Source organism: Microtus ochrogaster, chromosome 8 (assembly GCF_000317375.1).
Source record: "Microtus ochrogaster isolate Prairie Vole_2 chromosome 8, MicOch1.0, whole genome shotgun sequence".
NCBI classification, from domain to species: Eukaryota; Metazoa; Chordata; class Mammalia; order Rodentia; family Cricetidae; genus Microtus; species Microtus ochrogaster.
In genome coordinates, this window is record NC_022015.1 from 66,217,108 (window position 1) to 66,239,221 (window position 22,114).

Genomic DNA, 22,114 nt, shown 5'->3' on the forward strand with positions numbered 1-22,114 from the left:
ACACACACGGACACACACGGACACACACGCCCCGCTCCCAATCCGCCCCTGAGATTCCAGAGCCCGCGTTCGCCCCGCCTGCCTCAGGTTCCAGGCTTTGCCACGCCCACCCCAGGCCCCAGGCCCCGCCCTCAGGCTCCTCTGCCCGCCCTCTTTCCCCAGTCCGCGAGTCCAGGCCCCGCCCTCAGGCTCCTGGACTCGCCCTCTTTCCCCTGTCCTCGACTCCCAGGCCCCGCCTCGCCCCGCTCAGATTTTAGGCCCCGCCCTCTCCCGCCTGCCCCCAGATTGCGGGCCCCGCCCTTTGCCGGCCGGCAGTGACGTGTCCCGCCCCGCAGCCGCGGGATTCAAACTTCCGGAAGCGGCGTCCAGGCTGGAGAGTTGTAGGGGGTCTGACGCAACGACGCGGACGCTGTGTTTGGTCTGAGGTACTGAGTAGCCCAGCCTTGGCGGAGGAGGGTGGGGAGGACAGCCGCGACCCGCAGCCCCAGGGCCGGACGGAACCGCACAGGAGGCGGCGTCCGTGGGCAGATCACGGCCGCAGGACTCGGTCTCGGCTCGCCGGAGTTGATGCTCGTTTCCTGAGAGACACCACGCTGGGTGCCTGTCGTCGTCGACCGTCCTCCTTTCGATTCCTTTCGGCTTTGCGGTATTATCACTTCTTAACACGGGCGTCGAGAGAGCCCAGTAGCCCGAAGCGGCTCTCTCGTGGGTTTGGCCTTTGCTGTTAGCGAGCGCTTCTCTTTGCAGTCTTTATTTTCCTGTCTCATCCCCGGCCCCCTCATAGATAAATGGTGCGATTTACTGGGTGGGTGGAAATCCTTCTTTAGTCTCTTCCTGACCAGAATGGCTTAGGTCCCTTAAGCCCAGTCAGTCAGAGATTTCCTAGCATCTGCCTTTAAGCATTTGGATGACAAATAAATAAATAAATAAATAAAATACAGTTCTTTTGAACAATTATTGACTGAAAAAAATGTTAGTAGCAGGTGTAAGTGTATGTGCGGTGAATTCTGCAACCTCTGGAGTTCAGAGAGGGCCTCCTGAGGAAGATGCTCTAGGACTGGAGAGTCCCTGAATGGAACTTTATGAATGAATGGAGTGATAGATACTGGGAAAAGAAGGTGGGAGAACTAGGTAGGAGCAGGGGAGAAGTGGGCTAGCCCAGGCTAGACCAGAATCGGGAACACTAATCATTTAGGAGGCCTCTCCAAAAGTTAGGTAGCAAATGTCGCGAGGGTTCTTTCAAATTGTGTATATTTCTTCTATCCTTGTCTCAATGACCTGGTAGTTTTCTTTCTGCCAGGGTATCAAGGCCTCCCTGTGACATCAAGAAGCACAGGGAAAAGCTTCTGTGGTTGCAGATTCCTAAGGTGTAACTGAATTTACCTCAGCAGATTGTACTGGCTACCTTACTTAGTTTTTGACGGCTTAATGTGCCGAAATCAAGGATGAATGATTTATATTTGACTTTTGTTGACTTAGTCTACACAGTTGTATATTTTTAGGCTGTTTTCACACCTCATGCTGACCACCCTAAACAGATCTCCCTGTTTTTATCAGTAGCTTCTATGACTCCATTATCTCCTCTTAGTGTTTATTACAGTTTGAGAGTGTGGGAATCTGGGCTTCGGTTGTTTTGCTGTTGCCTGCCTCACTGTGCTGAAGGCTTCCTGACTTCAGAGACTGTTGTCCCTTCTCCCCCCCCCCCCTGTTGCTTTAACCAGCTTATATGCAGTCCCTATTAGGTTACCTGGTAAATAGGCTTTGTAGTAATTTGTTGTTGTTTGTTTAAACAGGTCTGTGCAGCCCAGGTGGCCCTCAAACTCATATGCAAATGAGGCTATCCTTGAACTCCTGGTCATCCTCCCTCCACTTCCTGAGTGCTATAATTATTGTCATGCACCACCATGCCTGGCTCTATAGTAGTTGAATGCTTTAATGGTCTCATCTTGCTTTAGATTCCTTAATCACACTGCCATCATTTTTTTGTTTTGTTTTTGTTTTTGTTTTTGTTTTTGTTTTTTGAGATAGGGTTTCTCTGTGGTTTTGGAGCCTGTCCTGGATCTAGCTCTTGTAGACCAGGCTGGTCTCGAACTCACAGAGATCCGCCTGCCTCTGCCTCCCTAGTGCTGGGATTAAAGGCGTGCCCCACCACCGCCCAGCACACTGCCATCATTTTTATCTCAGGACATACAAGGTGGAAAAATGTTTGCTTGTTTGTTTTCTAACCTCCTTCTAACCTCCTTAATGAAGAGCTGTTTTATTTTGGTTTTGGTTTTGTGTCTTCGAGACAGGGTTTCTCTGTGTAACAGCCTTGGCTGTCCTGGAACTAGCTCTTGTAGACCAGGCTGGTGTCGAACCCATGGAGATCAGCTTGCCTCTATCTCCTCAGTGCTGGGATTAAAGGCTGGCGCTACCACCGCCCAGTTTGAAGAGCTATTTCTACACTATATGTACAGTGTATTTTACTATACATTTGCCTGCTTAGAGTTAGTACTATACATATGCTTCTAAACTGTCATCTATGTTCTTACTTCATTTGGCTCCTTAATTCCTTTCATCCCCAAATCTCTGCCCATTATACCTCTTTTCTTTTTTTAATGAATGTCTCAGGTTGGATTTCCTTACTTCTTCCTGCCATACTCTCAAAAGGCTATTAAGACAGAGTTTAACTAGACATTCCTTCTAAAACAGAGGACACATGTTAATGATTTTTAATGCTCATAAACTCAAAATTAGATTACCATCAGCTTTTTGTTTTTGGGTAGATCTCTTTGAAAATGTAAGGTCTAAAGACCTTCCCATTAATTTTAAACAAAAACTTTCAAGAACATTGCCAGGCATAGTGGTGAATTGTCATATCTCTGGAAAGTGGATATTTCCCTTTTTAAAGATTCACTGCAACACTGGGCAGTGGTGGCATGTAGGAGGAGGCTGCTTGTTGGTCCTGGCCATTTAACCCTGAAATAATCACACAGAAACTGTATTAATTAAATCGTTGCTTGGCCCATTAGCTCTAGCTTCTTATTGGCTAACTCTTATATTAATTTAACCCATTTCTATTAATCTGTATATCACCACATGGCTGTGGTTTACCTGGTAAAGTTTCCGGCAGCTATCTCTGATGGCTCCATGGCTTCTCTCTGACTCTGCCCTTCTTTCTCCCAGCATTCAGTTCAGTCCTCCCTGCCTAACTCTGCTCTGCCCCGCCCTGCTCTGCTATAGGCTCAAAGCGGTTCTTTATTCATGGTAATCACAGCATACAGAGGGAAATCACACATCAGTGGTGCAGGCCTTTAATCCATCCCAGCATTGGGAGGCAGAGACGGGGATTTCTGTGAGTTCGAGACCAGCCTGGTCTACAGGGCAGGCTCCAAAGCTACAGAGAAACCCTGTCTCAAAAAAAAAAAAAGATTCACTACAACACCCCAGAAATGTTCCTCAGTTTTCTTTCTGTATTCCACTGATTTAGATAAATCACTTCTATCTACTTAGAACAAATAGGCTATAAGGCCTCTTCCAGATCTGAGATGTAAAAGTTAAAACTCAGACTTCAAATCAGTTGAATTTAAAATATGTTTGTTTTTCATAGATCATTTCAAAGATGTCTTCCAGAAGCCCGAAAGATTTAATTAAAAGCAAGTGGGGATCAAGGCCTAGCAGCTCCAAATCGGACACTGCGTTAGAGAAGTTTAAGGGAGAAGTCGCAGCCTTTAAAACATCCCTGGATGAAATCACAAGTGGGAAAGGAAAAGTGACTGAGAAAGAGAAATGCAGACTTTTGGAGGTAAATAGTCGTAGACTCCTTTAAGAATACATACATTCTAGAAAGCAGCTATTGGCTCTCTGATGCTACGTTCTTATTCTTGTTTAGTTCTAGAAAATTGATCTTAAATTTGGAGTCTTAAATTCCTACTTTGATTTTACCAACTTTTAGGCAACTTTAGTTATTATTGGTTCTCTCTTTTTTTTTTATTTTTTATTTTTTTCCGAGACAGTGTTTTTCTGTGTAACAGCCCTAGCCACCCTGGAACTTGCTTTGTAGACCAGGCTGGCCTTGAACTCACAGAGATCCACCAGACTCTGCATCCCAAGTGCTAGGATTAAAGGCATACACCGCCACCACCTGTCTTAATTCTCTCTTTTAAAATGTTCTTGAGTATGTGTTTGGAGATTATCAGATATTAAATTGTTTCAGAAATAATACATTGTGATTAATAGTTTTGTACCTTTAATTTCTGTGATCTTGTGATCTGTTTTTTTCCCCTCACTGTAAAAAGATTTACTTCATGTGTATGAGTGTTTTCCCTGCATGTATATTTGTGTATCACATGTGTGTCTGGTGCCTACAGAGGTCAGAAGAAGGCACAGGATCCCCTGGAATTGGAGTTTGGATAGTTTTAAGCTACGATATGGGTGCTGGGAACTAAATATGGTTCCTCTGCAAAAGCAGCAAATACTCTTAACTGCTGAGCCTAATCTCCAGACCCAGATCCTCACATTTTTGTTGTTGTTTTGCTTTTTCAGATAGGGTCTCACGTAGCCCAGGTTGGTCTGGAACTTATTTAACTGAGGATGACCTGAAACTTCTGGTTCCCCTGCCTCCACCTTTAAGAGCTATGATTATAGTCATGTGCCATTACACTTAACATATTTTTTTCAAATATTTAAAACAAACTAATAAACTAATCTGGCATTCATCATGTAACTTATTGATAATTTACCTTAATTATATTAATATTCTTGATAAAAGTTTGTTATACAATATCAGTGTGTTTTGTGTTGTTATAACATGATGCTACAGACTGGGTAATTAGAGACAGAGAAAGAGAGAGAGAGAGATTGACTTACCTCCAAAATCCAAAAGCCCAGAGCATCTGGTAATAAGGGTCTTCAAGCTCTGTTGTCACACAGAAGAAGGCCAGGCAAGCTTAGGAAGTATATGGAGGACCAGGGGTGAATTCATTTTAACTGATAAGTGATCCATGACAATGAATCCACTCATGAGGTCTGTGCACTAATGACTCCATCACCTCTAACATTGTTGCTTTGAGGGTTAAGTACATTTGAGGGATCATATTCAAACCATAGCATGCTGTGTTTAAGATTGTAAAACATACTGACTTAACATTTATAATTTTTATGGGCTTTATAACATGGAATTGTGTGTTCTGTTTCCATGTTTTGGCATACTGGAAGGATACTGTGCCATTTTCACATTTTTTTTTTTACTATAGTTGAAGAGAAAATATTTTCTCAAATATTACATGATTTTATTTTATCTTTTATTTTTTTGGTTAGTTCACTAAATTTAAAAGAAAATCAAATCTGTGCATTTACAATATCCTGAATTGTTTATTCATTTCAAAGATTAGTGTTCAGGTTTCCTCGTAAAAGTTTAGAAACCCATTTTATCATTCATATTGGCTGCCTTGTTAGCCTATTCATTCTGACGGTTGTGTTTATCATCTTTCTCTTGGCTCTTTCCCTTTTGCTGCAGCAATGTGATAAGCATTGATTTAGCCTCCTCCCTTGACATAGCCGGTTTTCCTCTCTCTGCCTCTTCAGTGTGTGTACATTCTAACTAGAGTACAGCTGGCGAGCTGTGCCTGTAAGCTGTCTGAGCTTAGCACTGAGCTTCAGCTTATGGTTTTGGTCCTGATACCATAAAATCAAATTTGCTGTGTAATAAATACTTCATTAATGCTTATGGAAATACATCGTATAGCTGGATGCTTGACCTGGCTGAGTTCTAAGAGTCTTCTTAGTTTCTGTTTAGAAAATTCAAGTTCTTGAAGCTGAGAGAGAGAAGAATGTTTATTACCTCACAGAGAAGGACAAAGAAATACAGAGACTCAAAGATCAGTTAAAGGCAAGATATAGTTCCTCCTCATTGCTCGAGCAGCTGGAAGAGAAAACGAAGGAATGTGAGAAGAAGCAGCATTTGTTGGAGTCCTTATCCAAAGAGACAGATGTCCTGAAGAAGCAATTGTCCGCCACGACGAAAAGACTTTCTGAACTGGAAAGCAAAGCCTGCACACTCCATCTGTCACAGGTGCCGAGACTTCCTTTATTCAGAGTGTTTTCCTGTCTGCTACCGTTTATCATTCTTAGGAAGAATGAGGTTTTGGTTTTGTTTTTCCACACAGGGTTTCTCAGTGTAGCCTTGGCTGTCTTGGAACTAGCTCTGTAGACCAGACTGGTCTCAAACTCAGAACTCACAGAGATCCACCAGCCTCTGTCTCCCGAGTGCTGGGATTAAAGGTATGTGCTACCACCACCAAGAGAAGAATGAGTTATTTAGTGTTTGTGAAATGGTGTAACACCTTAGTGTACCTACAGATCACTTCTTTTTGTTTTTTTAGTTGAGTCTTCTTCCATAAATAATATTGTGGTTCCCTGCACTCACATAATTGGTTCACCCAAATAAATATTAAGACAGTCCATGCTGTAGCTATAAAAGTCAAAAAAGATTTTGCTAAGATTTTACTTCAATAGTTTGTATTGTATAAGTATTAGGTTTAAGTTTTTGGTTTTCATATTTGAGATAAACCATTGACCAAATATATTTTCCCTAACTGCACATACATTTTCTCTCCCTCTTGTTTGAGAGGAACTATATTGTAGAATGAACACAGATCTGTGTAAACATCATCTGAGTCTCAATCTTGGTTTTGCTTGCTGACATCATGTAATTCTCTTAGCCTGTCTGGCCTGAGAGACAGTGCTCAAGCTGGTCAGTCTCCTTTTATAAACCTTGATTTCACATCAGTGAAACCGGACTAAGAACCCTGATGATTCCATATGATAATGATTGACAGGTGCCTTGCAGAAAGCCTGGAATATACTAAGTGTTTGCTTATCTACCAAATCTTTCATCCTTTTTGACATTTGAATATTACTAACAACTAGTCAAACTATCCATACAAGAGTAAGTTTGAGCTGTGATTTCTCAGGGGTGTGATGCTGTGTGAGTTACTTTTTCTATTACTGTGTTTAAGGGAGGAAGGTTTGTTTTGGCTTATAGTCTATCATCGTGGGGAAGGCATGGCAGCAAGAACAGAGGCGAGATGGTTCCGTTACTCAGGAAGCAGAGGGAGAACCAAAAGTGGAGCCCTCCCTAGAAAGCTTCAAGGCTGACCTAGTGATCCACTTTCTCCATCCACCCCTAAAGGCTCTTCAGCCTTCCCAAACAACCCAGTGTCCACACAAGACTTTCCTTATGGATGCTTAGGAGAAACACCAAAATCCTCCCAAGCCCTGAAAAGCAGGATTTTTTAGACTGCTGGTTAGTATGGGATTATAGCCACACCTGCTTTTTCTCTTTTTCTCTATGGGAGAATGAAAAAAGGAAAGTTATTATGAAATTATGTTTTGGGTTCCATGAAATCTATTTGAAGAGTTACTAATTAATATTATTATGGTCTCCCAAATCTGAAACTCCCTGAATGTTATCAAGTGGAAAATTTCACACCTGACCTCACATAACTGTCACAGCCAGAATCTAAGCACACTAAACATTTTGTATAAAATTGTCTACAGGTTATGTGTATATGAAACAAATGGAGGCGGATCTCTGTGAGTTCAAGGTCGGGCTGCTCTACAGGAGCTTGTTCCAGGACAGGCTCCAAAGCCACAGAGAAACCCTGTCACGAAAAACCCCCCAAAAAAGAAAGAAAGGAAGGAAGGAAGGAAGGAAGAAAAAAAGAAATGGCCTGGCAGTAGTGGCGCACACCTTGCACTTGGGAGGCAGAGGCAGGCAGATCTCTGAGTTTGAGGCTAGCCTGGTCTACAGAGTGAGTTCCAGGACAGTCAGGGCTATACAAAGAAACCCTGCCATTAAGAAAAAAGAAAGGAAGAAAGGAAAGAAAGAAAAGGTGAATTTCACATTTAGAGTTTAGTCCCATCCCATTTCAGTTTAGGAATACTCAACTTATATTAAAACTTTTTGTATTTGACAGTTTATTTCTTTAAAATAGACTAGTTGTTTGTCTCCTTTTGGTGAAAACTAAGTGGATTACTTATATGCACTAAAGGTTGTTTTGAGGATTGTGGGATCCCGAAAATCTCAGAGTAAAATTAGATCTGAAGTCTCAGGGTTTCCAGATTGCTTAGGACAGGGGTTCTCAACCTTCCTAACACTACAACCCTTTAATATAGTTCCTCATGTTTTGGTGACTCCCCCAACCATAAAAAATTATTTCCATTGCTACTTCATAACTGTAATTTTGCTATTGTTATAAATCATAGTGTAAATATTTCTGGAGATAGATAGAGGTTTGCCAGAGGGGCTCTGACCCACAGGTTGAGAACTCTGGCTTAGGAGCTTTCCCGGGGAGTTTAGTTCTGGCAGTAGTCCTTTGGTGGTTCTCACCTGGCCTAGTGGTTCAGCAGTAGATAGAGGGGTGTTTGGGATGCCTTGAGAAATGTTTTGTATTTTTATGGAACTAAATATAATGAAACTTGTATTGTTAAGTGGATGATGTTAACTAGTATTGGGTTATTTACAGAGCGGGCCTGCAAACTGCTTCAACTCATCAATGAGCAGCATTCATGAAAAGGAAATGCAGCTGAAAGATGTAAGTTGTTTTTTTTTTTGTAAAGAGGACTAATTCATATGTTCTTAAATTTCATAGAAATTGAAATCGTTAGTATTATGACTTCAAAAACAAATCCAATAAGACAGGAAAACTGAGTGAGATGATCGTCAAAAGTGTCTGTAGACTAGAAAGTTACCTTACCAGCTTTCTTTTTCACCTAAATCTAATTTGCCCAAATATTGCTCTTTATAATGTGATTTAATATATTTTAACTAATTTTCTTTTATCTGTTTGGTATGTGTTCATTATCTTCAGATCTTCCTCTGAGAATAGTTGGGAAGGAAACTTTTTTCTGTATGCTCAGTAGTGCTCTAGAATTAGGCACGAGGTTACTTTAGCTGCGCCAGAAAGCTTTGTTATTTCAACTTTGTAAATGGATACATTTTGCTGGAAATTGAATAAATTGAGGGCACAGGACTATTTTTTTTCAAGTTCCAGATTAAATATGTAAAATATAAAGTTGTTGATTTTATTATTAGATCCCTAGGTAGCTATTCTGATTACAGAGATATTACCTGTGTGTTTACAGGTATATCTATCCTGATACTGATAAGTGTGCTCTTAAGATTCCTGTTTTATTTAATCTTGCAAGTATCCCTTGAAGCCTATTTGACTTTCAAAAGAAGAATGTAAATATCTTGAGTGTCTGCAGGGTACTGTGGTACCTTCATCAAAGTATTTACTTGGAGGTAATTGAAATATAGTTTTAAAATTATTAAATAGGGTTTATTTTAGTGTCATATTTTACAGTGAATTTGGCCCCTCCCTGTGTACTAGTACCTACCAATTAGATATATGTATTTAGGTTATTTACCTTATACTCCTTTCATTTCTCTTTGTTCGCTTCTGCTTGGTTTCCAGCCATTCCTGGAAAGGAATACCCTTTTCACTTTCTGTTTCCTCTGACTGGTGCTCTGTTTACATGAGAAAGACTGACACAAGTGCAGTAAATTCTAACTCAACTCACCTTCAAACTAAGTCCAACCTGGGGTGAGGGGAGGGGTTAAGCTCTGTGAATCTAGACGACTTTCTTGAAATGTAGATTTGGATTTAATGGGTCTTATGGAAGCTTGCTTTTTCTGCTGCTGTTGCTGCTGGTCCCTGGAGCACACTTGGATCATTCCTAACTTCTGAAGAGCTCCAGGCAGTTCAGCTCTTCTGCTTCTTGAAGATGTCAGAAAATCTTTGAGGAGGAGGAATATTGTAGCTGGGAGACTTGGAGACCAAGAAAGAGACATGTCACTCATTCCTCAGTCTGCACCGGCATGTTCACCTTGGGAGAGCTCGGAAACTCATAGCATCTCAGTTCCCAGGGAAGCGCCTAAGGAGGCGTGTCTTTTTTTTTTAAATTACAAACTGCTTGGCTTATAGTTCAGGCTTATTACTAATTCTTTACATTTAAATTAACCCATTTCTATTAAAAGCTTGTCTTATTAAGAATTAGTATTAGTTAAAGTAAAATAAGCTTTAGAATACATAAACGTATATGTTTCTGGAATTAATAGCAACAGCCTTGGAGGATGAGGAGATAGACATGCAGATAGGTAGTGTGTAAATCAATAACTTGTGTTTCACACACAATACAGCACTACTTGCTGAAAGTCCAAATGAGCTGCAGGCCATGCTAAATAGAGTGGTGAAAGTAAGCCAAAATGTGTTTCTTATTTTTCAGCCACCATCTGTCATACAATTTAAAATAATTACCTGGTAATAATAACTATTAGCTGTCTATCCAGTGTTTTTTGGGCCTTTTCGCCTTATCCCGTGCACTCCTCCAAGCAATGCTATCTTCGGGTATCTGCCATCATTCATTCTCATGACATGGCCAAAGTATCTGAAGCACACTGTTGACATATCCTGTAGTTTACTTCCTTCTGTAGATAGAGATGTTTCTTAATATCATGGTAGCACAGCCTATCTCTTTGTGTGATGCCTAGAATCCTCCTGAGACATGTCACCTCAAGCACATTCAGCTGCTCTTCTAGGAGCGTTTTTTTGTTCAGGTTTTGGAGTTGTAAAGAGGGCTCAAGACAAGGTCTCATATACTTGTAGTAGTTTTGTTGTTGCCTTTATGTCTCTTGCTGACCAAACACCCTTCCTAGTGCCTGGAATGTAACCCTTGCTATCCCTCTCCGGCTCTTTATCTCTGAAAGAATTTCCTCGTTTGAACTGAGGTTTCCTCCCAGATAGACAAAGCTTGACAGTTTGCTTGAGGTTCTGATTCTTTATTACAATGCAAAATCCTTGTGCGCCCTTCCCATGTGATGTATCTAAATCTTCTTGAAGTTTACATTCATACCAAGGTTTTCACTTACTTCCACCACTCTATTTTCCATGGCCTGCAGCTCATTTGAACTTTCAGCAAGTAGTGCTGTATTGTCGGTGAAACGCAGGTTATTGATTTGCACACTACCTATCTGCAATTATTTAGCACTACCTACATATGCATTTCTTATATCTTAAAGAGGAACTTAGTAAATTTAACATGGACATAATACTTCTAGTTAGCCTACCATCCCTAATCCAGTCTTATCAATAATAAATTTAACATGGACATAATACTTCTAGTTAGCCTACCATCCCTAATCCAGTCTTATCAATAATCTCACATACTTTTTATTCCTCCTCCACTGCAGCTCGCATTTTCTTCTATTTTGAAATTTTTGTTCACAGAGTACTTAGCAGACCCCTGGCCAAAACTGAAATGCACTATTCATTTTTAAGGTAAATGTTAAGTGTGTGCCTCCTTTACCTATAGATGACCAAAGCTAGAGGAAATAGCTGATGTGATGTTCTAACCCATATCAGTGTTTATTGAGATCTTTTTAGTCTGATCATTGATATTAGAGAAGAAAGAGCAGATGCATATAGAAGAATTAGAAAGAAAAGCAACATTTACTTAGCTGGGCATGATGACATACACCTGTAATATTAGCTGCTTGAGAGGCTGAGGCAGGAGGATCACAAGTTCAAGGCCTGCCTGGGTTACAATAGTGTGTTCAAGGCCAGAAAAGGCAGAGGTGGGGGAAGGAGGGAGATAACTTACTTTTTTAAGTAACATCGCCATCGTGTGGCTTTTAAGAGCATTGCTTTTTAAATCTTTAAAAAGATTTTTGTCTTTATTATTGTTACATGCATATATACATATAAATAATATAAATACAATCAGATAAATTCATTTAGTGTTTTTTATATATATATATATGTATATATATATATATATATATATATATGTTTTTAGGGTTTATCATTTGGTATTGGATAGCCAGTTAGGTGGATCATCCCTTGGAAGGACTGGTTCCTCCCCAACAATCATTAATTTGGCTGTAACTGAAATCTTTACTATTTTTAGTTCATGTACTTGAGTAAAGTATCGAAGATTCATTTGAAAAACATTGATGATCATCTAATGTATGTAGATTTAAATTGTTTGTATTACTACTTCTTAAAGATGGACAAATATAAATTTTGATATAAAATTAGATATCTTTAACATATAATATTGAATAGTTAGTTAGATATACACGTGCTGTCTGGGTCCAATGGTGTTCTTTTGTTTTGTTTGTTTTTTGAGGCAGGGTTTTTCTGTGTAACAGCCCTGGCTATCCTGAAATTCACTCTGTAGACCAGGCTAACCTCCAAATCACAGAGATCCACCTGTCTCTCTCTGCCTCCTCTGAGTGCTGGGATTAAAGGCGTGTGCATCACGAGGCTCAGTAACACACAGTGATTTTTAGAATTAAATTTGAGCATGAGCCTGAAGTCCTCGTGAGGACTGAATCCAGAGGATCCTGGCCACTGTGAAGGAACGTTGGTCTTAAGGCATGCATCACCATGTGTCTGTCTCTTAGGATCCTTCATCCAAAACATTTAGCATGCATATGGTATCAGATTTGGATGTACATGACCTTTTTGTACAAATAATTGTTAAGACTTATTTCCAGCCTTTCGGGATCATGGAACAAGAGGAGGTAATTATATCCTATTAGACTGAACGAGTAGATTGGAGAGGAGTTGTGATCTCATTGCATATTCATTCACACTGTGTTAGTGTCTAGACTTTATCCCCCTCCCCCATTAACAGCAGGTTCGTGGTCTTCTCTGGCTAACTTTTTTTTTTTTTTTTTTAATCTTTGAAGCAATGTCTCACTATATAGCCCTGGCTGGTCTCAAACTCACAAGAGATCCTTCTGCCTCTGTGTCCCCAGTGCTAAGACAAAGCTGTGGGCCACTGCTTAGTATACAGGCAAAATTAGTCCCCTGGAAACTGACTGTTGTGTATTCTAAAGGGATATGTGCAGTGGCTGCCTGTAAGTAATTTATAAGCCATAAGATTTTGTACATGTTGGAAAGCAACGTCATGGGGATTCCCTTACATATTTTAAGATCTGGGCTTCTTATTATGCTGTTTATTTTTCATTCACTATAAGGCTCTGGAGAAGAATCAGCAGTGGCTTGTGTATGACCAGCAGCGAGAGACCTACGTCAAAGGACTTTTAGCAAAAATCTTTGAACTGGAGAAGAGAACAGAAATAGCTGCTACTTCACTCCCACAGCAGATGAAAAAGACTGAATCAGAAGGTACTGAGCTATAAAAGTGTTCTTTTGGGATAAGCCTGACATTTTCCAACAGGAGTGATTCATCAAATTTAGATTTTTTTTTTTATAGGTGTGTGTTAGAAAGTAAAATAACATCATGTCCTTTAAGCCTGAAATAAGAAATAGCGTTTGGCAAGTCTGTTTCCGATCCCCTTGTTTTTGGATAGAAGAGGCCACAGGCCACAGGTGAGAGAGGCATCCATCACAGAGTTTTGAAGTCATGGTGATTTTCTCTACATGAACACCTTTCCCCTTATTCAAAGTCCTTCTCATTTCCTCCAGAGCTGACCTGGGTACCAGCTTCCTTTTTGGGGGGTTAGATGGGTAGGATAATGCATTGAAATAAGGTCTTGCCACATAGTCCTGGCTATCTTGGTACTTAAAATTTAGCCCAGGTTAGCTTCCAGTTCAGAGCAGTCTCCTCCCTCAATCTCCTAGGTTCTAGAATTATAGATGTGTGCTACTTAGACTTGACATCAGTTGTCATTTTGTTTTGCTTTCTTTGGCTCCAGGAGAAAGAATAGGCTTTGTGCTCAACTGTTTTTTTAATCCTTGCTGTGAGCTTGAGTAGTTACCCATGATGCTGTCTCTCTGCCCAGTATCCTGTAGTTTTCCTTACACTGATTTCCCCTGACTTAGACAACACCTCTTAGGAGGTAGGCCAGGAAGGGCCATATTTAACAGATGAAGAAGATGACTCAGCAGGTGGTAAGCTAGGAAGAAAAGATCTCAAATGCCAGCTATAGCCTCCACCTCCTGACTCTCCATTTTATAAACCGGAGAAATGCTGAGGTCTCACTTGTGGGCATATGTTTGAAGTTTTAATTTCTTGGGATATTATAAAATGCTTGTTTGTTACAGGTTATCTTCAAGAGGAGAAACAAAAATATGATCATCTCTTGGAAAGTGCCAAAAAAGATCTTGAAGTTGAACAACAAACCGTAACTCAGTTGCGTTTAGAACTTGATGAATTTAGAAGAAAATATGAAGAAACTCAAAAAGAAGTTGAAGATTTACATCAGCTATTGAGTGCGCAACGAAAGGCAGACATACAACACCTGGAAGAGGACAGACATAAGACAGAGAAGATCCAAAAGCTCAGGGAAGAGAGCAATGTCTTCAAGGGAAAGCTGGAAGAAGAGAGGAAAAAGTCTGAAGAGCTCGTATCTCAGGTGAGCCAGCCGCTGAGGTCTCTGGTCTTCAAATTTCAACCAAGGGTCAGTGAGTCCAGATGACCCAGGAGCCATAAATGGGAACCAGTCCCTGCCTCCCTCCCTTTGGCATTCATAGTCTAGCATGGAAGCAGATCACGAGTTAGTACCCAAAATAAGATGATGTGAGATGAAGAAAACGGGCTCTGGCAGCCTCATAGAAGTAATGGTATTTAGAGACTTGATGGTGGGATCCTGCCAGTGACTCCCTGGGAATTCCCCTTCAGTGGAGTGTTGTCTGAGGCTGCTTGTTCATTTCCCGGCCTTCCAGACTCTCAAAATAACCATACAGAAGCTGTATTAATTAAATCATTACTTGGCCCATTAGCTCTAGCTTCTTATGGGCTAACTCTTACATATTAATTTAACCCATCTCTATTAATCTGTGTATCGCCACGTGGTAGTGGATTACCGGCAAGGTTCAGGCTTGTCTGTTTCCAACAGGGCTATATAACTTCTCCCTGACTCTGCCTCCTTTCTCCTAGCATTGTTTAGTTTTCCCAGCCTAGCTCTGTTCTACCCTATCAGGCCAAGCCATTTTTTTTATTAACCAATGGTATTCACAGCATACAGAGGGGAATCCCACATTACCTCCCCTTTTCTGTTTAAATAAAAAGGAAGGTTTTAATTTTAACATAGTAAAATTACATATAACAAAACAGTTGTCAAGCAAGAATTACAGTTATAATATTTATATCTACTTTATCTTTCATCATAACTAAAGAAAACTATAACTATATATTCTTTAACTCCATCAAAGACTCTAGAAGGATATAATATTACATAAACAGGAAGTGCATTGTAAGCAACTTCCAAAACCCTAGAATTGATAGAGACATCTCGCTGCCTGGACAGTCACCCAAAGATCTTCTGTACCTTTGGGGCACCCTTCTTCAGCCTACAGGCACATAGTATCCAGCAGACTTTTCCATGAAGCAGTAAATTTCAAGACAGTTCTGCCTATATTGGCAGTTTGTCAGTCACATTTTTCTGTGCCCTGCAGAATGTCTAGCAGACTCCTATGAAGCAGGAACCCCAAAGGATCATCTCATCTTTAGGCAAGTTCATCAGTCATTTCTCTGTGGGTCCTGCATGTCCAGTTCATACAGCATAGCACCAAGCAGTCCAGGCAAAAACAGTTTCTTTCCCAAATGGCTAACCAGTGCCATAAGGAACCTCTTTAATGCCCATCATCCTCTCTAAGTAATTGGTGCTGCCAGGAGCAGATGTGTCTCATGTCATGAAAAGTTTCTAAAACATTTTAAATGCCATATTTTAACGGTTTTTGAAAGATTTGAAGATACCTATCTAACTGAAATGTATCTCTATATATCTTGAAAACCTAACTAAAATTACTACAAGCTTGACTATTATAGATGATTATCTATTAACCTATATTTCTTAACTATATTTTTAAATGAGTTGAATAAACACAATACCTTAATCAAGAGCAGAAATATGTGTGTGTGTGTGTGTGTGTATGTATATATATATATATATATGTATATGTATGTAACAAAATTGACCTTAAATTTGTATCAGTAAAGCAAGATCCAAGTATCCATCTCTATAGTATATTCCCCTTTAAATGTAAGTGAACATTTATAAACAATATTTGGGAATAGACCCCATTTAAATGCTTGGTCTCCTGAAAGAGCCAGAGTTTGTGCTGGCAGCAGGGCCTAGGAAGCCGTTTCAAAATCATGTTTTCCCCCCCCTGCTACCACTGAATCAGTAAAACCTCTTTTAAAAGAGCTGTAGCATGCCGCCAGCAAGCAGAGCCCTTCTGGAAAAAAAAGTAGCTAAACTTTGTTTTTTAGTGTCTAGAATTCCTTTCCAAGCTTTCTCAGGTTTTATGTGGATTTAACTAGCACACGTTGAAGTGCCAATTTGTTGGAGGCCACTTGTTCATTTTCACAGCTGCCCAGACTCCTGAAATAATCACACAGAAACTATAGTATTTGCAATACTGTTTGACCAATAGCTTAAGCATATTGCTAGTTAGCTCTTACATCTAGAATTAGCCCATTTCCCTTTTATATTTTACCACGAGGCTCATGACCTACCAGCAAGGTTCCAGCTGGCAGCTTGTGTCTTTCACCTCTGGTGGCTACGTGGTATCTCAGTGACTCTGTCTTCTTTATCCCATTCAGTTTAGTTTTCCTGCCTAGCTCTATTTTGCTAAGCCACCGGCTGAAACAGCTTTATTCATTAACCAATAAAATCAATACATAGAAGGACTTTCCACATCAGTGGAGGACATCACATATACTAGGCTTGAGTGAAGAGGTAGATTATGGGAAAGTAAGGCAGTGAGAGGGATCCAGTTGATTCCTAGGCTGTACTCTTGAGTACACTGTTATTGTACTCAAATGAATTCCCAGAGCACCTTAGAAAGAACATAGAAACCTATAGAAAGAAGAGTATTGAGAATTCACACCTGGACTTCAGCAAATCACCTGTCTTCTCTGGCTCACACAACAGTCACTAGTCACATTCTGTATGGGGTCACTGAGGAATATGACAGCGCTTTGTAACTAAGTAGACGCCAGTGGAGGTTACTGCTACTGTAATTGTGATTTTTAACATCCTGCAGAAGTTGAGAGCTGAGGAAGAGTCAGTAATCTAATCTTTGCTTTCTCCGACTTCACTTTGCCAACTTTGATCTGTAGGTGTGTGGTGACATTTGGGAAAGGATAAACAGAAATAAATAAATTTGCTCTAGCTCTGTAGCATAGATAAGGCACATTCCTCTTTGTTACCTTACTCTGAAATGATGACTGACACCAAAGCCTCCAGGAAAGGGGGTGTGGCCACACAGAGCTGTTTTCATCACTCAGTCTGGCTCTCGGAGAACAGTCAGGGTGATACTATTCATCCTACTTACAGAGAGGCCTCAAATAACCAGCTGGGATGAGTCAACCTGCTCAGTAGGTATTGTCCTGGTTAGAGGTGGGCCTTGTGATGTAGGTTCCTTATCTATCCCAAGTCTAGTCAGGAGAGGCAGGTGACATAATGCTGGCTGTCTTTGCAACCTCCAGGTCCGCATTCTCTACGAGTCTCTGTTAAAGCACCAAGAGGAACAGACCAGGGTGGCTCTGCTGGAGCAGCAGGTACTTACATGGACACTTGAAAGCTCACTTGCTGGTAAAAAAACAGAACTTCCCCTGGTATTTTAGTGTTTGATGGAGAACTATTTGAAATTTGGATAACAAAATGTTTTTAAAAGACTAACACACATTTTCATTCATAGATACTGTATCTATTCTTTAAAACTGGATTCTTAGAGGTGTGGTGACAATGTTCCTGACAGGTTGGCTTTGGCAAATGTTGCTCTTCCATAGCTGTAGTTCCTACTCTAGCCTAACAGGATCTCTTACTAGGTCACCCCTTGAATTCAAGCAGAGTGGACACCATTTATTCTCAGAATGTATACTAGAATTTCTTAATATATTTTAAAGCAGGGAGTCGCCATCTCCCACCCTCCACTAAGAATTGCAGGAATGTGAAGGAATAACTCCAACCAGCAACTTCTTAAGTTGCCCTCCACTCATCCATCCCTTAGGCTTTGCTAGTTCATAAACCAGCTCTGTAGCCATAAGCTGCATTTACTAATAATCTTGCTGTGCTCAGACGAGTTTTTGATAAGCAGTCCCAGCAAGTACTCTCTTGTGCTGATACAGACATTCAATGAAGAGTACTGGGCAGGATCTAACTGCCTTGTCCTGACACATTCCAGATGCAGGCATGTACCCTAGACTTTGAAAATGAAAAACTTGACCGCCAGAATATGCAACATCAACTCTATGTGATTCTTAAGGAACTTCGAAAAGCAAGAAGTCAGATAACACAGTTGGAATCCTTGGTAAGTTCTGAATGGCTAATATGAAACTTAGTCTTTGTTCTCTTTTTGCTGCCTCCCCGTTGATGTGTCAGATCAGTCCCCAAACCAGTAATAGAGCTTAAGATGAACTTTATCTCAATCAGCAGTTGCCCCCATGTGGCCTTAACCTTACAGCACTAACCCAGGACTCAGAAGGAGGGCATTATGAAGCCTCTGCTCGTTACTTTACTGGTGTCTGGAGTCATCTCATTTAGGTTGGGTATTGCCATTCTAGAGATGTCCAACAGTACCTTGTAAAGAAGGCATAAGGTAGAAAAGAGGACATCGTGGCATTCTTTTTTCATATTTCTAAGGAATTTGTGTATATTTATGTGTCTGTGAATGTGCCCAGATATCCTGTTAGTGCTCATTCATATACTTTCCTAAAACTGCAGAATATTTGGAATTGGGAAAATATTATAAATATAGTCCTAGTTTCTAAGGGAAAGGAAAAAAAGCAATTGTTAAAGTAGCATAATTTATATGTTAATGAAATAAGTATCTTCACAATGTGCTATAAAATATAAAATTTTAAGCTTTCTTGACTATTCTAAATTCTTTTAAAAAATGAAACAGCCAACTCTCAAAGGATGTAACATCCTGGTCACTGTGTATACCACCTATCTAAGCTGCTGGAATACTCCTCTGCTCTCTGATCTGTAATTTAGGGTTCTGTTGCTGCACTCTTTTGTGTATTATGGTTTTACTTTCAGGGTGTGAAACACTTCCCAGTGAGAGCATCTCCATCTTCCCACTTCATCCTCCTGGTGCTTGGAACTTTGTACTTCTTAATTTCTTAATTCCTTCTGTTTTACAAAGCTGGCAAATGTATACACACTTTTGAAAGTGTCATGATGAATCCCATTATTTTGTACAATGAATTTGAAAAAGTAAAAGGAATGTTCTTCCCTTTACATTTGCCGGTATGCCTCTTAACAAAGCCATCTGTATGAGCACTAACTCACTCCTTTCCTGAGTGATTACAATACATTATCCCAGTTATTTATAACAACCTCACATGTTACCATTAAAATATTAATGAGCAGAAATCTAAAATAAACTGTCCAGAGGACTGAAGCCTACAGAGGTGCACAGAGCAGTTCAAACATGTTCATTTGGAATTTGTTCTGCAGAAGCAGCTACATGGGTTTGCCTTTGCAGAGCAGTCGTCCCCACTCCAGAGAGAGCCTGAAAACAGAGTGAAAGTTACCTCACCCAAAAGTCCTACATCTGCACTCAACGAAAGCCTGGTGGAATGTCCCAACTGCAGTGTACAGTACCCAGCCAATGAACACCGAGACCTGCTCATCCATGTTGAGTACTGCACGAAGTAGCAGAACCGTTCTCACCTTTGTACTGAAGAAGTCCACACTGTATCCTATGTCAGTTTATGGGCACTTTGAAAAACAGATTACATCTTTTGCACACTGACTGACATATGAGGGCATCCTTATATTTTTCTGGCCTCTTGGCATTTTCCTTGGTAGTGGTACCTCCCTGAGCTGCTTCATCATAGGCTGCAGTGACAGAGTGTGGTGAGCAGTGGGTACCCAGACTTCTAGCACTTCACACTGTTCTTCTAACTAGCACTTCACACTGTTCTAGTACCCGAAGAACGAGAACTATTTGGGTTATTGGGCTTTAAACTATTGACCAGCAAGCAAATATTTTATGCTTTGGGGGTTTTAAGAGGATCGGGAAGTAATTAACCATGGGTCTTACTGTGCTTTTTTATGTAAGTGCTTAGTATACTGTCACTTCCAGTTTGATACCTCTTGCTGTTGTCGAACGGTTACTAGAAAAGTTGGGGGAGTTTCATAATCTCCATTGCTGTTAACTTCTAAGCACAAAGCAGGTTTTGTTTGAAGAATGTCTTTAGGTAGCTGCACATTTTCACTCATTCTCTGACCATAACTGACTTAAATTTCATTAGCAAAAGTTGGTGCCGAAATGAACAAACTTTAACAAAATTATCTTGCCTCCTTATTCAGTTTGCAGGTATTTTATTATATCTTGGTGGATTTGTTTTTTGGCACTCTCAAAGATGGGTGAGCAGTATAATTATCAGATATTTGTTTTCTGAATAGATATTTTTATATATGCTTTATGTAAACTAAAAGATGTTTTATTTCTTCAGATTTTCTAACATGCTTAAACCTAGGCTGCTGTTAGCAATATGAAGGAAAAAATAATAAAATTATTTAATAAATTTACCATGTCTCTTGTATATATGTGTACATATATAGTCTTAAGATCTCTAATCACAAAGCGGTGTTAGGGTTCTGGATTGACACTCATAAGAGCCGTGCTGTGAGGGAGGTAAAGGAGTAGAGGTGCCTCTGCTGAACAGATTGCAACTCTTAATACTTTTCTGAGCTGTTTGTTACAGAGGCAAAGCAGTGAGCCTGTAAAGGTATATGGAATTTTGGCTTTTGAATTTGGGGCGCATAAAAGTTGTGTGGATCTGTTAATGTAAATAAAATTTTGTCTTTGGGATTATAATATTCAACTGCAGTTGGACAAAAGATACAAAAATACTTTTCAGTTAGATAGCTCTTACTCTGACCCAGGTGGCCACAGTATTTAATTCTAAATGTATAAATGTGTGTCATAAGAAAAATTTTCCCCTTGCAATATTTCAGTAAGCTAGGTATTACCTCGAGTTAGTTATGTTTTGTTTGTTTGTTTTTTGTTTGTTTTGGTTCAGTTTTTGACTTTTTTGAGACAGGGTTTCTGTGTAGCCTTGACTATCCTGGAACTCACACTGTAGACGAGGCTGGCCTTGAACTCGGAAATCCACCTGCATCTGCTCCCGCGTGCTAAGATTAAAGGTGTGCACCACCACCACCCGGCTTTCATTACCTTGAGTTTATAGATGGGGAATTTGGCTTGTTCACGTAGTGGGTGGTGGTTTGCCCATTCAGACACAGGGACCAGGCCTTTGGCCTCCGCTTGTTTGAGCAGAAGGTAAAGCAGCCCCTTTGACCTGGCAGTCCCTGAATCTGACTCCTGGGGTACGCTTCTGTAGTTCACTGGAGAATTGAAGCTGGGTGCTTCCCCTGTGTGTTTCAACCACCATCTAGACACCAATATAAAACTGTGCTTTGGGAAAATGTCAAGAAAATGGACCAGTTCTGAAGTGTTTCCCCATGTTCAGCAGCTTTTTTTTTCATATTTTCATTTTTAAGTGAGAACAGGAACAGTCTTTTTTTCCCCCCTGGTTCATGTTAGAGAAGCAAGGGTCAGCCAAGTGTTTAAGACCTGAAAACCTTGAAGGGTCAAATTCAGTTCTGTTTCTTCACTGTCTACCTTTTGTATGGCACATGACCACCTGTGCTTAGGCCATGGTTGGTTCTGGAGGACAAATATGCTGTGCCAGAAACTTCTAGGTGTTTAATAGTTATTCCTAATTGCAGCCCTGAAGTATGTCCTGATACCAGCATTCCGAGGTTAAGCAGTGCACCCAGGTGCTGTGGGATAATCCTTCTGTGCTGTGAAGATGTGGTACTCAGTGTTAATAGAAAAAAACTGATCAGCCAATAGGTAGACAGGATAACGCTGGGAAGAAGGGCAGAACCAAGGGGTCACAAGGAGGCACAGGAGAAGCAGAAGATGACCATGCTGTGCTGAAAAAGTACTGTCATGTGGCAAAGCATAGATAAGAAATATGGGTTAATTTAAGTTGTAAGAGCTAGTTAGTAGAAAGCCTTGCTATTGGCTGGGCATTCATAATTAATAATAAGTCTCAGTGTGGTTATTTGGGAGCCAGCTGGCAGGACCAAGATGACTGCCAGGACAGAAACTCAGCCTACACCCAGGGCCGT

The 22,114-nt window shown here is 40.4% G+C and overlaps 1 protein-coding gene across 1 annotated transcript; it reads left to right on the forward strand.

Annotated features, from left to right (window-relative positions):
• Positions 1–337: 337 nt before the first annotated feature.
• On the forward strand, positions 338–20,493 carry Cep55 (centrosomal protein 55). Its single transcript, XM_005352200.3, has 9 exons — positions 338–425; positions 3,590–3,784; positions 5,777–6,052; positions 8,508–8,576; positions 13,028–13,178; positions 14,058–14,368; positions 17,449–17,520; positions 18,147–18,272; positions 19,424–20,493. Exons 2-9 carry the CDS (start codon positions 3,602–3,604, stop codon positions 19,622–19,624), a joined length of 1,389 nt encoding a protein of 462 aa, XP_005352257.1. The 5' UTR covers positions 338–425; positions 3,590–3,601; the 3' UTR covers positions 19,625–20,493.
• Positions 20,494–22,114: the final 1,621 nt, after the last annotated feature.

What these genes read in the sequence shown, in the direction of transcription:
- Cep55 (XM_005352200.3), top strand. Translation starts at nt 3,602, where the DNA reads ATGTCTTCCAGAAGCCCGAAAGATTTAATTAAAAGCAAGTGGGGATCA. An exon ending in GCACACTCCATCTGTCACAG is followed by an intron (nt 6,053 to 8,507) that starts GTGCCGAGACTT and finishes GGTTATTTACAG; the next exon opens with AGCGGGCCTGCAAACTGCTT. An exon ending in TGGCTCTGCTGGAGCAGCAG is followed by an intron (nt 17,521 to 18,146) that starts GTACTTACATGG and finishes GACACATTCCAG; the next exon opens with ATGCAGGCATGTACCCTAGA.